Source organism: Muscardinus avellanarius (genome assembly GCF_963383645.1).
Source record: "Muscardinus avellanarius genome assembly, chromosome: 8".
Lineage (NCBI taxonomy): Eukaryota > Metazoa > Chordata > Mammalia > Rodentia > Gliridae > Muscardinus > Muscardinus avellanarius.
In genome coordinates this window covers 100595302-100611302 of record NC_137794.1, presented here as the reverse complement: position 1 = coordinate 100611302, position 16001 = coordinate 100595302, and the positions used below count along the sequence as shown (strand labels likewise).

General features: G+C 44.3%; 1 protein-coding gene across 1 annotated transcript in view; it reads right to left on the bottom strand.

The window, feature by feature from the left end:
- Positions 1–16001, bottom strand: part of SASH1 (SAM and SH3 domain containing 1) — a gene marked incomplete at both ends in the record, with an annotated part of 180503 nt that overhangs the window by 131247 nt on the left and 33255 nt on the right. The window contains one exon of the mRNA XM_080700145.1: positions 5956–6084. Coding sequence (XP_080556271.1) covers positions 5956–6084 — 129 coding nt within the window. The remainder of the gene's footprint in view (positions 1–5955; positions 6085–16001) is intronic.

Here is a 16001-nt window from a genome sequence, read left to right as displayed (position 1 = left end):
AGACAGGGGGGTCACAGGTTAGAGGCCTAACTCAGCAATACAATAAATAAACAAACAAACAAATAAATAAATAAGTGGAATGGGGGTGTAGCTCAGAGAAAGAATGCCCTGGGTTCAATCTCCAGTGTCACAGAAGTTAAAAAAATCCCTCCACTCATGAGAACAAATATTAATAACACTCTTCTTCTTACTATAGGAACCTTTGAACTAGGAAGAGAAAGAAAGGAAAAGAAACAAAGTCCTAAGTCACTTTTGACAGTGACATTTATCTAATTCTCACGATCACTGCAAGATATATTTAGCTGTGTTTTACATATGGGGAAACCGAAGCTGTGTGAGCTTAAGCACCTTACCAGGTAAGCAAGAGGCAGAAGTTGGGCCCTTGTCCAACTCCCCAGCCTGCGCCCACTACTGTTTCTCACTTTTTACCCACACAACAAGCCCAGGGCAGACATCTCCCTCTCAGGCTTGGAGTGGGGTGGGTATAGTCTAAAGAGACCCCAAGAATTGCCACTGGCCATGAGAGGTTCTATTTGTATTGGTTCGGTGTTAGTTCAGAATTGTATCCAGAAAGATCACATTATCTGTAAAGATAATATTATGAAAATTTCATCTAGAAGATTTAAATTATTAAAATTGCTAAGAATAGCCAGGAGTGGCGGCGCACACTTGTAATCCCAGTACTTGGGAATCTGAGACAGGAGGATTGCAGGTTCGAGGCCAGCCTCAGAAACTTACTGAGGCCCTCTGCAACTTAGTGAGACCCTATTTCAAAATAAGAATAAAATAGAGCTGAAGGTGAGGCTCAGAGGTAGAATATTCTTGGGTTCAATTTCCAGTACCAAAAAAAAAAAAAAACGTTTAAAAATTGCTAGGAGTAATTGCATCGAAGAATTACCCCCACACCATGGACAATGGCATAACATGTACCGGTTTCACTTACAGTTTCAGCCCCTAAAGACCTGGGTGAGTCTCTGTCCAGCCTCCCTTTTCCTTGGACACATACAGTCACAAAAAAATTGGCACAGAATCCAGGCTGGGCTTGGGCCGGTGATGACTATGTCACTGTCAACAGTGTGCCCCCGGAGGCGGGGACCTCATCCGCTCTGAGCCACACCAACAGCCACACAAACGTGTTTTCTGCCAATATCCAGAGAGACTCAACCTAAAAGATGCTGCAGAAGCTGATATTGCAAGTAATAAGAGGCCACCTTGAGCGTGTCCCTTCCTGGCTGGCGTGCCGCTCCGACAGATGTCTGACTTGACCTCACGAGAGATGGCCCATCATGGATCTGGAAACCTGCTGCTGTTCCTGATTGTAGCTCCTCCCAGCCAAAAAACACACGGTGCTCAGGGAGGTGCCAAGAGTGGGCCAGATGAACAACTCCCTGCTGCTCACAAGCACTAATGTCCCGGGGCCCAGCAGAGGCCGTGGTGTCGTCCAAACTCAACATCCTTTAGGCCCATTTGGTACTAAATACAACCTCTCCCCATCATTAGAAATTGGAATCAGAATCCCTGCTTCTACTGTTGAATTTCTATCCATCTGTACTCCCTGTTGCCTTCATCAACACTCGCCCCAAGGACTGGTTATCAAAAGCTTTATTCCCGTCAGGATCCGGGTGATTAGGTCCTGGAGAAGTGGCTTGACATCTAGTCCAGAAAGTTAATTACTAACCTAATTATCAAAACCTTTTATTTTTCAGGATTAAGTCAAGCATCTCCATGGGCAAGCTGTCTCATCGGTTTGTCTGTTCTCCTGTTGATGGGCAATTAGCTCCTAAGGACAAAGCATTTTTTAACTTTTTAAAGCCAAACATGAATATATCTAAATAGCTATTCTAGCTACAGAATATGTCCTCGAGTCCCCAAATTCAGCCAGGGGACTTTTTAAAAGAAACAAAGTCATAAACAGATTCAACTCATCACCCCAAACTGACCATACTCAGGGGCTGATTTTTTGCTTTTGTTTTGTAGTACTGGGGACAAAATCCAGGGGCATTCTGAGGGACACCTCCAGCCCTAATTTTTATTTTGAAACAGAGTCTCACTGAGTTGCAAAGGGCCTCACTAAGTCGTAGCTGAGGCTGTCCTCGAACTGCGACCCTCTTGTCTCAGCCTCCCAAATGCTGGGATTACAAGCATGTGCCACCACGCCCGGCTCAGGGGCTATTTCCTACAAAAACATAATACACATCATGCTGCCATATCCCTTATAGAATATTTTAGGCTCCTACTACATTACAATTTCCTTCTTACTGCGTCTGGTGAATTATTCCTTCTCACAGTCTCCTCTCCTTCAGCTTCGCCAGGACTGCTTACAGACACAGAAAGAAGTCCTGACCAAGTCCTCAGCCCCCTGACTGCTCCAACAGAGAACACAGGACAGTCTGTCAACCTGTCCAAAGGTGGAGCTGAATGTCTAGAAATACACTTAAAATTCAGATGCAATAAAAGGCAGTGTTATAGACAGAAAGCTACAACTTTGCCAGAAAATAAGTTGCCTTCAGGAGCGGGATACAGGATAAACTGACCTCTGGGAAAAGGAACTTTGAGGAAACCCCACTGCTGCGCACGTGGCCTGGGTGATGGATAAGCCTGAAGCGTGTCTAACAGGGACTTCTGGACTCCTGACTCACACAAATGACACAGGAAGCCTCCCATGCCTACCTGATCTTCAGCAGTTTGGAAATTCCCTTCTACTGCTGCAACTTGCCTGGAATTTTATACAAAGAAAATTTGGATGGGCCCATGTGGGATCTGACTTTTGCTGGTTAACTACGATTTAACAAATGAACACTCAAGTTTCCAGCCCGGCTGGAATTAGCGCCCATCAATTTTCCCCACCACCAAGTTCTTACACCTTTGATGGGAACTAATTAAGCTCATGTGGTGTTTTTTCCCCCAGACTGTCTTTTGCTGCTCTGGAACAGAGCACACCAAATGAGACCCATCTGTCTAAACGGGAAGGAGGCTGCTTATCCCACCGACAGGCAGGCTCCTTCTCCTACTCAGAGGCTGCCTTCCCAGGCTCCTGAGCGCCACAGGATGATTAGGATAACCCTGCCTCTCCAGCCAGCTGGCACTTCAGGAAGAGCAGTTTAGTTTTTCATCAACATTTACCAATTCATAGCCATCCTTTCCTTGAATAGTGAAATGTTCAGGGAGACCATATAGTGTGCTACCAGACTGGAACTTCAGGTCAAAGCTGTGACCTTCAAGAATTAAGGACTGGAGGGTTGGAGTGGTGTGGTACAGAGAGAGCACTTGCCAAGCATGTTTCAAGGCCCTGGGCTTGAGCCACAACACACACACACACACACACACACACACACACACACACACACACATCCTAATATAATAAAAGTGTACTATGTATTTTGCAATACTGTCAAAATGAGAGTAGTTTTTCATTAACTATGTCTCAACAGGGGAACCTAACTATTTTAGCAGAGCATGGGAGTCTTATGACACATATTACTTTCTTAGAAAGAAATAACTCCGCCATTCACACATGCCAGGGGACAAAGTTCTAGGAGAAGAAACTCCCATGGTAACGGTGATGCCCATGTGCGGCCTTAGCCAAGGGACTGGGATCCTGGGATGATGGCTTTCTGCCCTAACTGACACTTCTTAGCACCAAATGACTCTATTAAACTAACGCCCATCCCTCTGGACAACTAAATTGGTGAGCAAGAGAGAGTATGAACTAATATTTGGCAGTCATCATATAATGTCACCCCTGAGCCAAGGAATCTTGATGTAGGTGGAGTTGAGAAAAGAAATTAATATACACAAGAACTTTAAGTGCATGGTTAGGTGGGAACAGATCATGCTCACTTATTAAAATATACACCAATTGTACCCAACTATTTGGTGGGTTCCCTCTAGGCTGGGAACCCTTTTTATTTTATTTTTTTTAATTATTATTATATTTTTTTGTGTGTGGTACTAGGATGGAACCCAGAGACTTTCTACCTCCGGGCTACACTCCCAGACCTATTTTATATTTTATTTGGAAACAGGGTCTCACTAAGTTGATGAGAGCCTCACTAAGTAGCTGAGGCTGGCTTTGAACCAGAGCGATCCTCCTGTCTCAGCCTCCCAAAGTGCTGGGATTACAAGCATGTGCCACCATGCCCAGCAAGGAACCCTTTTAATATAACATTAAAAGAATTATCTGTTCTTCATTAGTTCTAAATTACTTGCCTAATTCTTGTTTTTATTTATCTGTTCCCAACCCATGTAGATTTATAGAAAAAAAATCATAAAGGACAAATAAAACTTCAATTGCATCAGTAGTTTTCAAATAATTTTTTAAAGATAGAGGGATGTTGTTACTCAAAACAGATCTGTGTAGCCATCCAGTACATGAAAGGGTTCAAAAGGAGCTGTCAAAGGAGTAGAGAGACAAGCCTTTTCTTCTGCTCACCTCTCACCCCAGAGGTCCTAAGGTCAGCACAGCGAAACTAAAGAATTTGAAAGCGTGGAACTAAAATCACACTAGTATGCAGCAAATTTAAATTAATAAATGCAGAAGTTTCGATGAGGTATTTTATAGCAAATGTACAACATGGAATTAGATTACAGAGTCCCTAACCTATGTCTTTATTGTTTATCACAAGCAAGTCTAAATGATCCGCTAATTACACACATAAATGAATCTACAAAACAGCCAAATGAATTTCAACATCCTTCTAAGTGAGGAAGGAATAGAGTCAAAAAAGAAGATGACTGCAAAGAGATCGCAACGAGGTGGTAGCAGAATTAAATTAAAGCATGAAGTAAAAAGGCAAGAAGTGACTGTACGTTTAAGAATGTCCACGGAGTGGGCGTGGTGGTGTATGCCTATAATCCCAGTACTTACAGGCTCAAAACCAGACTCAGCAACTTAGTGAGACACTCTCTAGGGAGATCCTATTTGAATATAAAAAATAAAAATAGGCCTGGGGATATAGCTCAGAGGTAGATTGCACCTGAGTTCAACCCCTAGTACCAAAATGTAAATAAATAAATGGATCAGAGAACAGTGAAAAAAGACCCCTAAAAATACCCACATGTTTATTGCTACGTGAAAGGTTATGGGTGATTTCTTGCTTTAAAAATTTTATTTTCTCAGAAATAGAAAAGAAGGAAGAAAATAAAAGAAAAAGGAAAGGGAAAGGAAGGAAGAAAAGTTCTTGCCTACACACTCTCTGGGTTTAGAGTCAACAAAAATGTAGTACACATTGGTCAAAAATAAAAACATTCCTTCTCCTTTAGTTAAAAAAGAAAAAATAAATCTAGTCTTTTTTTGGGGGGGTGGTACTGGGGTTCCTTAAAACCCTTCTACCTCTGGGCTACACTCCCAGACCCATTTTTATACTTTTAAAAATTTGGAAACAGGGTCTCTTAAGCCAGCGCGGCTGGCTTTGAACCTGCGCGACCCTCCTGTCTCCACCTCCCAATCGCAGGGATTACAAGCATGCGCCACCACACCCGGCAAAGCTAGTCTTCTAATGACTGCAAAGATTTGATCATTGCCCTAGCCCTGGAGCTAATTCAACTTAATACTAGCAGAAGAACTGGGTGATCTTTCTGGGATCTGTTTTTTTGTTTTGTTTTGCTTTATTTGTAGTACCCATAGATATGCTACTAATGAGCGACACTCCCAGACTATTTCACTTTTTTGGGGGGTGGAGGAACAGGATCTGGTTAATTTGCCAAGTTTGGCCTAGAATTTGCACTCGTCCTGTCTCAGTCTCCCAAGTACTGTGAACACAGGCATGCCCACAACAGCACTCAAGCTAGGAGCTAGGGGTCTGATTTTTTTTAATGGACACTGGTGCAGCAGCCTGTAGACTGCTGCTCCAGGCACCGTAGGGGTATTAGAAGGACCAGGGTCACTGCTAGACCAGAAGAATGAACGGGAACCACAGCACTCAGCAGAAGCACATGCCCAGGGCCACCACTCACCACATCCAGGTCCTGGGAAACCCGCCGCTTCCGCAGCTCTTCCATCCTCTCGCACACGTCGGAGAAGCAGGTATTATAATAATCTGCATACTGCTGCGCCAGGTCATCGATGTTTCCCAGCGAACCGTCCTGAGGGGGAGGAGGGAGGGGAGAAGAAAAAAGAAAAAGAACAAAGATGGTCAAGTCAGGTCAGGTCTGTCCACCTTGGAAAAGCCCCGCAGCCATCTGATCACCCTCTACGCGGTGTTGATGGTAATAGTGTCTGTTTTAGTTAGCCTTTTTATTGCTGCAACCGAAATACCTGACAAGAACAACTTAGAGAAGGAAAAATTTGTTTGGGCTTACGGTTTCAGAGACTCGGTTCATGAGTGGCCAACTCCAAGACAAAAACATCACAGTACAGGGTGTGGCAGAGAAAAGCTGCTCATGGCAGCCAGAAGCAGAGAAAGTGACAGGAAGGGGCTGGGAGCAGATATTGTCCTCAAGACCACCCCCAACCCCAGTGACATAAGTAACTCCTGCAGCAAGGCCCTACCTGCCTATAGTTACCACGCAACAAATCCATTCAAATCATTAATCCACCAATGGGCTTATTGACTGATGAGATTGTCACCCTGAATCAATGATTTTGCCTCTGAACACTGTTCCAGGACCAACACATGAGCTTTACTGAGGACACCCTACATCCACACCATAAAAATGGCCCTTATCTATTACAAGATGTGTGCCGGGCTAAGTTTATAGGTGAGAGCTAATCCTCAAGACAGCACTTGTCTGCGACGGAAATTGTTCTTTTCCTTACTGTGTCTATGGGAAAACAGCTCGAAGAAGGTGAGTGACTTCCCCTGGAACCCAGAGCGAATGAACAAAGGAGCCATGTCTCCAACCCCTAAGCCTGCCTGGTGCCACGCCATGGCATCAGCCCTCCCTGCTGGGCAAGGAGGAGAGCGGAGAGGCAGGGAAGTGCCTTCAGCCAAGACACCGTGTGTGAGTGACAGGCTCCATGCCCCCAGTCACGGCCAGGGCAGCCCCTCCACCTCCCAGGGAGAAGCGTATGAGAGAGACAGAGCCCAGGCCCTCTGCCCCGCAGTCTGAATGGAGCCTGAGAAGTCAGGTCTCCACGGGGATGCTGTGTCCAGGACACACTTCATACCCTCCCGAGAGACCTTCAGGAAAGTGGACAGCCTTCCTCATTAGTCATTAGTATTCAGAATTGTGATAATTAATATTCATATTACTCATTCATTAGCCATTCCAAGGACAGGTATGAGAGCACACCTTACAAACTCACTGAAATAAGTGAACAGGTCACTTGTCTGTTCCTGGAAGCAGGTGCCTACGTGGTTGCTCTGGATCCACCGGGTTCACACCCAGCTCTGCTGTCTCCTGCCTCAACCTCGCAGTGACTTAGGACTAGAAACAGCCCCTCCCTGGCAGTGAGCACTGAGGGAACAGCTCGTGCACAGCGTGAGGACCTCAGCTGCCCAGAAGACCGCCCGCACACAGTGTGTGCTCACCCCTTAGTTGGCTAATAACCTCCCCTCTGCGGCTGGGCTCCGTACCGTCCTCTTCCTTGGGAATGGATTCCTTGAGTTTGCAAACTCAGAGAGGGTGAGGGAAATGTTGCATACGTGTGTGAGTTGTACCATTTCTTCTTCCCTCAACCCCGCCGTTTAGAAAGACACCCCCACTCCCCTGCTCCTTTTTATCTCCCAACATGTCCTCCCTTTGGTATGGGTAAATAACCATCACAACCAAGAAACATGGTGTTACCAAGGCAACCAAGGAAAATACAATTTTCAGTTACATACATACATTTTCCCCAATGCAGGCTGTTCGTCAGTCCCTTCTGTTATTAGCTGGTGCCTCACCCAGGGCAATACTTCTATCACCACAAACTACCTTAGATGCCAGCAGGCTTGAGGATTAGATCCCCCTAAAGCCTTTCTGATAAAAACCCACAGATCGAGAGGCCTGGGTCAGAGCAAGAGACCTTTGCACTGCACTTCTGCATTCCCGGATTTTTAGCAACCAAGGGAGAGGAGAAACAGAAATTGAAAGAAATGATATTTTTAGAAATTCCCCTTCCTTTGCCCTCACTGATGTGATCTGCATCTAGACAAGTGCCTTATAGCTCTTACTACAGAGCTGGAGAAGAAGAGGACTCTTAGGAGGCCGGCCAGATCTTTGAATGTTTGAACATGTCTGGGCGAAAGGCATTCTCTTGCCATGGCTGGCCTGAGAGGACATGCTAGACACAGCAGAGAGGTGGCAGGCCACCCTCCCCTCAGAAACGTCCCATGTCCAGATTCTACTCGGGAAATCACGTCAGACAAGATGGGAATCGGTTGCGGGCCTCTGAGGCCATGCACAGGATGGTACAACCCTTCCTCTACTGGCCCAGAGGAGAAACTGAGTGAAAGGAGAATTTCTCTAGGGAGAAAGAACCAGGCCAGATTATCTTAATGGAGTTCCAGAAATACAGCATGATATACCAAACTGTGATCCTGAGGAGACCCTGGCTCATCCCAATGCAACCACACATGCCCACCGGCCACAGCACAAATGTACAACCTCCCAGCTGGTTTCCCCAACTCCTTCCCCATATGCCAAGTCTGCTCTCAATTTAGTCATCACAGCCTTGAAGAACCGAGAATGACCAGGTCTCCCTCCACTGAGAACCTTCCATCTCACACCCTACAAAATAATCCCCAAACAGACCTGCCTGGCTTCCAGTCCCTTACACCTCTGATCCCCAGGCCCAGCCCAACCAAGAAAGAAAGCTGCCAGGTTTGGCAAAAAAATGCCTGTAATCCTAGTACTTGGGAGGCTGAGACAGGTGGATCACATGTTCAGGACAGCCTCAGCTACTTAGTGAGGCCCTCACCAACTTAGTGAAACCCAGTTTCAAAACAAAAAATAAAATGAGGCTAAGGGTATATCTCAAAGGTAGAATGACCCTGTGTTCAATCCAAGGAAGGCAGGTAGGCAGGCAGGCTGGTAGCTAGCGGAGGCCCCTGGACTAAAGAGAAGTCAGACAGCAGCCGGCAGCTTTCTCCTGCAATAAAAGAAAGCACAAAGCAGGCTTCCAGCCCCCTAACCCCCCCCATCTCCCACCCCAACACACACACACACACACACACACACACACACACACACCCTCCCTGGAGAGTGGAGGGAACCTTGGGCCAGAACACAGAAGAGCAGCCATGGAGAGCTGTTCTTACCACCAGCTAACAGCCTCATCAGAGATGAGGGCTTTAGTCTCCAGCTGCCCCGGCCTTTTCAGAAAGCTTGGGGCGGGGGGCGGGGGCAAAGGGGACTTGGCAACTTTCTACATCAGAGCATCAGCTTATAACCTAGGAAAGTTTGCCCACACGGCAGAAAAGCAATGTTCTCATCACCCGTTCACTCCAGAGATTCCTATTTTCTCAGAGTATATTGGCAAAACAAAGGTGGAGCCTTCTCCAAGTGTGTGATGGGTGGTGGACAGCAGAACTGCCAACAACTGTACCTGAGGATCTATTTCTATGAGTTGTATCCCTGATCTCCAAAACAACCAGGGCCACAGAAGACCCGCCCTACTCAGCATCTTCTTGGTCACTCAGGAGTGCGATGCTGTCTCCATCCAGAAACATCTGCCTTCGCCCATCAGGGAAGCAGAACACATCTGCCACCTTAGACCAGATATGGCACCCACATCTTCTAATGCCCAAGGGAGCTTGCTAGCAGCACTGCACCCTACACGCCATCCTGTGGCAAGCTGTTTTCGAATGAGAATCAATCACTATCACACACAGAGGCACCAAGTCTTACTGTCCATGACGAGACACTGCAATCTAGAATTCTGGCATTTTTCAGAAATGATTAGCTTTCATATGTGCAAACTCTATGATTTGACCCAGACAACTGATGTCTTGGATTCTGGTAGTCAAAGCTACCAGAAAAACATTAATAGACAATTATTGGCATAGCTACGCGCAACTATCCTCCCCTTTTTTCTCCTCTCTCATATCCTGAAGACATCATTAAAGTCAATCCTCCACTTTAATCCCAAAGTTTCTCATCTATGCCTCTTTGTTTTCTACTAGTGCCAAAGTTTAATTCTCTATCTTACTCTAAGTCACTCAGAACTCCCAGAATAATTTACAGGCCTGAAAAATATGACTGTTGCTCATGGGGCAGAAAACAGCTGTTCAACACAAGTGAGGAAAGATGGCCAGTATTTCACACCCTCAATATGGCACCATGGCCGCTCCTCATTTGGCACTTAGCGGGTAATAATTTAGAGCGGGGTAGCACAGCTGCCCGTAGGTTGTCCCAAATCACTCTCCAGATGTGCAGTAAGTCCCCATAATTACTACTTTCATCCCTCATGATACTTTAAATGCCAAGAAAGGCAAAAAATAAAAGAATGTGTGTGTGTGTTTAAAATAGATCTTGTCTGTCTTCCACCCCCCAAAAAAAAAACAGTCTTTTATGTCCCAGTCAAATAGAACCCATGAACTAACTGGGGATATTCTCTTTACCCACTCAAACTCTACACTCTTAAAAAAGAAAAATAATCATAATTAAGGGGGCGGGCAGAAACTTTGGGAGATAATAAATGTGTATGGCCTTGACGATAGTGATGATTACAGTGGTGCATACTTGTCCCCAGACTCATTGAGTTGTATACATTAAGTATTCGTAGCTTTTTATGTGTTCATCACATAAAAACCTGGACTCTTTCAGGTAAATAGAAATGCTCTTTCAGGACTATCCAGCAACCTTTATATCCTTTTTACCCAGCATGTTCTTATTTGAGAGAAGTATAGATCTGCTCAATGCAAATATTTATTCCCACTAACAGTATTTGCAATATGGAATCTGCAGGGAATTTGAATTAAGGTAGCTGGTATTTCAACAGCATCAGACTAGCTGCGTTTTTCTTTTTGGAAATGTGACGCCTGAGCCTGGCTCCACATCCCACGATGTTAATGTTAAGAGGCACTGATGTTCAAAGACAACCTTTTCACTTAAAAATGTGACTTGAAATTGTCTCTCCACTTACCAAAATGAAGACTATTTTTGAGTGTGGCAGTACTAGACATAGAGCCCAGGAGTACTCTACCGCTCGTTACACCCTCCGGCCTTTTTTAAATTTTTTATTTAGAGAGAGTCTTACTAAGTTTCCCAAGCTGGCCTTGCATTTGCAATTCTCCTATGTTAGCCTCTGGGGGAGCTGAGATTACAGGTATGCACCACCACGCCCAGCATAAACACTCAATCAGATTCCTGTTTAAAAAATTTTTTTAAGGTATTCAAGGTTTCTAGGCTAGAGTTTATTACTTGCCCAATCTGTTTCACTTCATTATTTTCTCTGGTTGGTTCTCATGAATTAGGCTAAAGCAATATTAGCTCAAGTTTAGAGACAAGCGAAAACCTTATTTCCTCAAAAGATTTTTTTAAGTAGATTGTGAAATTTGGGGTCACGTTATTATTTTACAAGATTTTTCCATTCTCATCTTTAAAAATAAGAGATATGCACATTTCAAGTTCTCTTTCCTTTTCTCGTGACAGAAATGTCACAGCACCAAATGCACTGGCCCTCCACTGTACTTGGGCAAAAGAATTCAAACCAATGCCCCATCAGCAGGGTCGTTTCAAGAAGCCAACCTTGTGTAGTCTCCCCTGGGGCCATAGAGCACATGTATTTCAAACAACCACCTACCAGAAAAATCGGGGGGATGAGGGACCTTGAGCTAAATAGTGCACATTGAATGGACTGTCATTGCAGTTATGAAGGAAAGAAGTGGTATTGTTTTCTCAACAATTGATGTTAACGATGTTTCTAGACTTAGTCCAATGCATTTCTGTCTCCGGAAAACGTGAAAATTAAAATACGATGAGAATAGAGAAAGGTGTATTGTTACTTTATTCGTTTTTGCTTTCTTTATTCCCCAGATAGCAATATGGTTTAGAATATCTTGGCAGACTCAAGGAGTAGCGGAGGGAACCATCGCTGAAAACATTGGGAGACATAATGCAATCATCCTATGCAGGCGATATGCAAACGAATGCAAATGAACTCGTGGTCCTATTTTATATCTCTATAAAGACAAAGCCCAAAGGGACTGCCCAAATGTGTTGTAACTTCTCTGAGTTGAGGGGAAGAAAGAGAACAGACTCCTGAGCCAAATATTGTTTCTCTCCTTCTCTGTCCTTACAAATACATATGTGATATATTTTATGCAATATAAATTTTATTTATACAGTTCCTTGTTCTGGAGACAGATGGAGATACTATATATTTACTAACATCTATCTCTCTAGATAGATAGATGTCTAAATCTATAACTGCAAGTCAAATGTACTAAAAGAAATCACTATAAATGAAGCCTACTGGTTCTTAAATGACTTCATACTGTATTTTCATTCTTAATTAGCGTGTTTAAAGACTGTGAGATGATTAACACTTTTAGCAACCTTTCAGGTGGAATTGCTCTAAGTATATAAAAGACTTTAATTTGGTTTCCTTGTTCATTCTCATCGAGTCTAGGAAATGTCACTGTTGGTTCTGAGTCTGTCATCCCACCCCATCCCACCCCATCCCATCCATCCCAGCCCAGCCCACCCCATCCCATCCATCCATCCCACCCCATCCCACCCCATTCCACCCATCATACCCCATCCCATCCCAAGTCATCATGTCATTTTGAAGAAATTCACTGAATACACTCATTGGTCTCAAGTATTTTTCTCTAAGGTATCATTCACAGCATTTGTACAGATGGTTTGAACTGGAATATAGTTTAGGGGGAAAAAAAGTTGTTAACACATGACATCGAAAACATACACTAAAGGGACACATTAGATCACGCAGCTGGGGAGGGGAGGGCCCTAGGGTAAGCTCGCCCACGTAGCTGGATGGCTGGAGGAGGACTGACTTCAGACCTTCCATTTCCCTCTCTCCAAAAACACCCGGAACTTGCCAGTGCCTGCATCTAATTTTTGCATTGGCAACATGGCTGCGGAGCCCAGGGCCCCACTGTTGTGCCCAGGGGGGGTGTCCCAGAAAACACAAAGGCACATCTAGAGAACAAACAGCCTCTCCCTCCATCACAGAACTCCCTCAGCTCTCAATTCCAGAGCCAAAGTCTCCAAGTATCCTGGGGAAAAAACATCAGGGGAAAAAAGGGGACATATAACCTCATCGATATAAAAATATAATGCAAATATACTTTGAATCTACTAACTATGAACACTTTTATCAATTTAATCTAATTAAAACTATAATTATTTACATTGAAAATACTCAGAAAGGCAAAGTATGGTGGTACATGCCTGCAATCTCAGTATCTTGGGAGGCTGAAGCAGAAGATGGCAAGTTCAAGGCCACTGTGGGCAACCTGACAAGACCCTGTATCAAAATAAAATAAAAGCCGGGCGTGGTGGCGCAGGCTTGCAATTCCAGCATTCAGGAGGCAGAGACCAGAGGATCATGGTTCACGGACAGCCTCAGCTACTTAGTGAGGCCCTTTGCAACTCAGTGAGATCCTGTTTCAAAAAATAAAAATACTAAAATATAGGAGTGGGGGTGTAGCTTGGAGGTACAATGACCCTGGGTTCCATCCCTGATACTGCAAAAAAATAATAATAAAAAGGAGTTGGGTATGGTGCCAGGTGCATACATGAATACATGTAGTCCCAGTACTTGTGAGGCTGAGACAGGGGAATTGCAGGTTTGAGGACAGCCTTGGCAACATAGTGAGGCCCAGGCCCTCGGCAACTTAGTGAGACCTTCTTTCAAACTAAAAAATAGTATAGGACTGGAAGTGTAACTCAGAGATAGAATTTCCATTTCCACAACAACAAAAATAAATAAATAAACAAGGTGGAGATAGAGCTCAGTGTAGAGTCCTTGCCTGGAATGCATGAGGTCCTGGGTTCAATCCCAAAAATCTCCCTAAAAAGATACACACAAGAGAGGTTGGGGATTTAGCTTAGTGGCAGAGTATACTTGCCCAGTATGTTTGAGGCCTGGGTTTGATCCTCAGCACTATAAAAGCAACCAAAGTAAAAGACACACACACACACACACACACACACACCACCACCACCACCACCACCACCACCACCACCACCTTTTAAATATGATAAAACAAGTATAACTAAAAGATTCTAAGTTCTTTCCTGCCCCCAGATGCATAAGCAATTGCAAATCACGAACCCGTGTGGGTCCATGTGTCCAGGCCAAATGGTCACAGGGTGAATGCAGCCTGCAACAGGCTGCTGCTCCTGGGCCCAGCGCTGAAGCTGACCTAACTCTGGGTCAACCAGGCTGGCAGTTACAGAAGGGAGTGGGCTGTGAAAGAGAACAAGGGCCAAACACAATCCTCTGCCCAAGGATACCAAACTCTATGGATATGCAAGCCTTTTACTTATTTTTTTAACTTTTATTTATAAGTGGAACATATCAAAAATGGTATACATATAGACTGTGCTTGGTGCCCTCCCTCCCCGTTCCCCTTCCCCCCTCCCAACAATGAGTGTCCAGGTTAACCATGCTATATTCATATATTTACACATATTTGGACGTAGCTCCTCCATTAATCAACCTCAGCCTTCTTCCTCTCCTATCCTTCCATTCTAGCTTTGCTGAGGTTTCCCCTCCATTATCTGGAGTCCCTCTTATATCCCCAGTGCTCCCTAGTTTGGGCATATTAGAGAAAACATATGTCCTTTCTCTTTCTGTGCTTGGCTGATCTCACTTAACATAATGTTCTCCAGGTCTTTCCATCTTCTTGCGAGTGACATGATTTTGTTCTTCTTTATAGTTGAATAGGATTCCATTGTGTGTATTTTCCATAATTTTGCAATCCATTCATCTGTTGATGGAGACCTGGGTTTGTTCCATATTTTGGCTATTACGAATTGTGCTGCCATGAACATGGGTATGCATATGTTACTGTAGTTCTCTGATTTCAACCCCTTTGGAATAAGCAATAGCATAGAAACTGCATATAGCCTACCCTATTCTCCTGCATACTTTAAATCACCTCTGGATTATTGACACTACCTGATACAATGTAAACACCTTAGGTTATTATACTATAGTTCTTATGAAATAATGACATAAAAAGTCTGTACACAGATGCAATTTTTTTCAGCAAATACTTTCGATCCTTGATTGGTTGAATCCACAAGTGGGAAATCTGTTAATACAGAGGGCCAACTAAATATGCGTTACTGTACTTGATCACAAGGTAAAGGATGCAAATGATATTTGCTTCCAGTGAATCCGGACAAAAGTTGGCAAGTCGTTGACAGAGCTCACCTCTCAGGATAGAGCCCCAAAGTTTCTCTCAAGTTCTCTATTTCAGGAGCCTCTGGATCCCCTCGAAACTCTCAGCTCCTCCTCCCCAGCTCATCCCCACCCAACATGTGCCTGGGGCTCTCCTGCCCTCGCCCCTTCTCCAGCTCCCTGCTCCTTTAGGGAAACTCCATCTGCATCTGCGGTTGATGGGGTGAAAGCCCAGCAGAAGCATCTTCGTCCCCCCTTCTCCCTTCTCAGGCCCAGCCCTGCCTGCCTGACCTACAATGCAAAAGGCTTCAGACTCCCCACAAAGATACCATTACCAAAATCCTAGCTGCTGGGAAGGAAATTGAAGAGCTTGGTCTAAATATGAACGAACTCAGTTTACTAGCCATGGAAAGAGGTTAGAATAAATGTAATAAAAAGACGGCCTTGTTCACCCCACTGCATATGGCACTGATTGTCAGGCATGATGATCAAAATGATATTGGGTGTAAAATTTGCTTGTGATTGTGATTTTTAATCATAAACAGACTCAAGGATATTTCTTTAACTTAAATACTATTTTTCCAAAGGCTATATTCCAGATGCTGAGCTAGATGCTAAGTTCGAAAGACATGAATATTTATTATTACTAGACAGAAGGGCAAGGTGCATCTAGGTTATTTTAATGCAGTCGTGAGGTTAAGTCATGGGAACGTGTCAAAGGGACCTGCTAAGCTATATGCATAATATAAGGTCTCTTTGG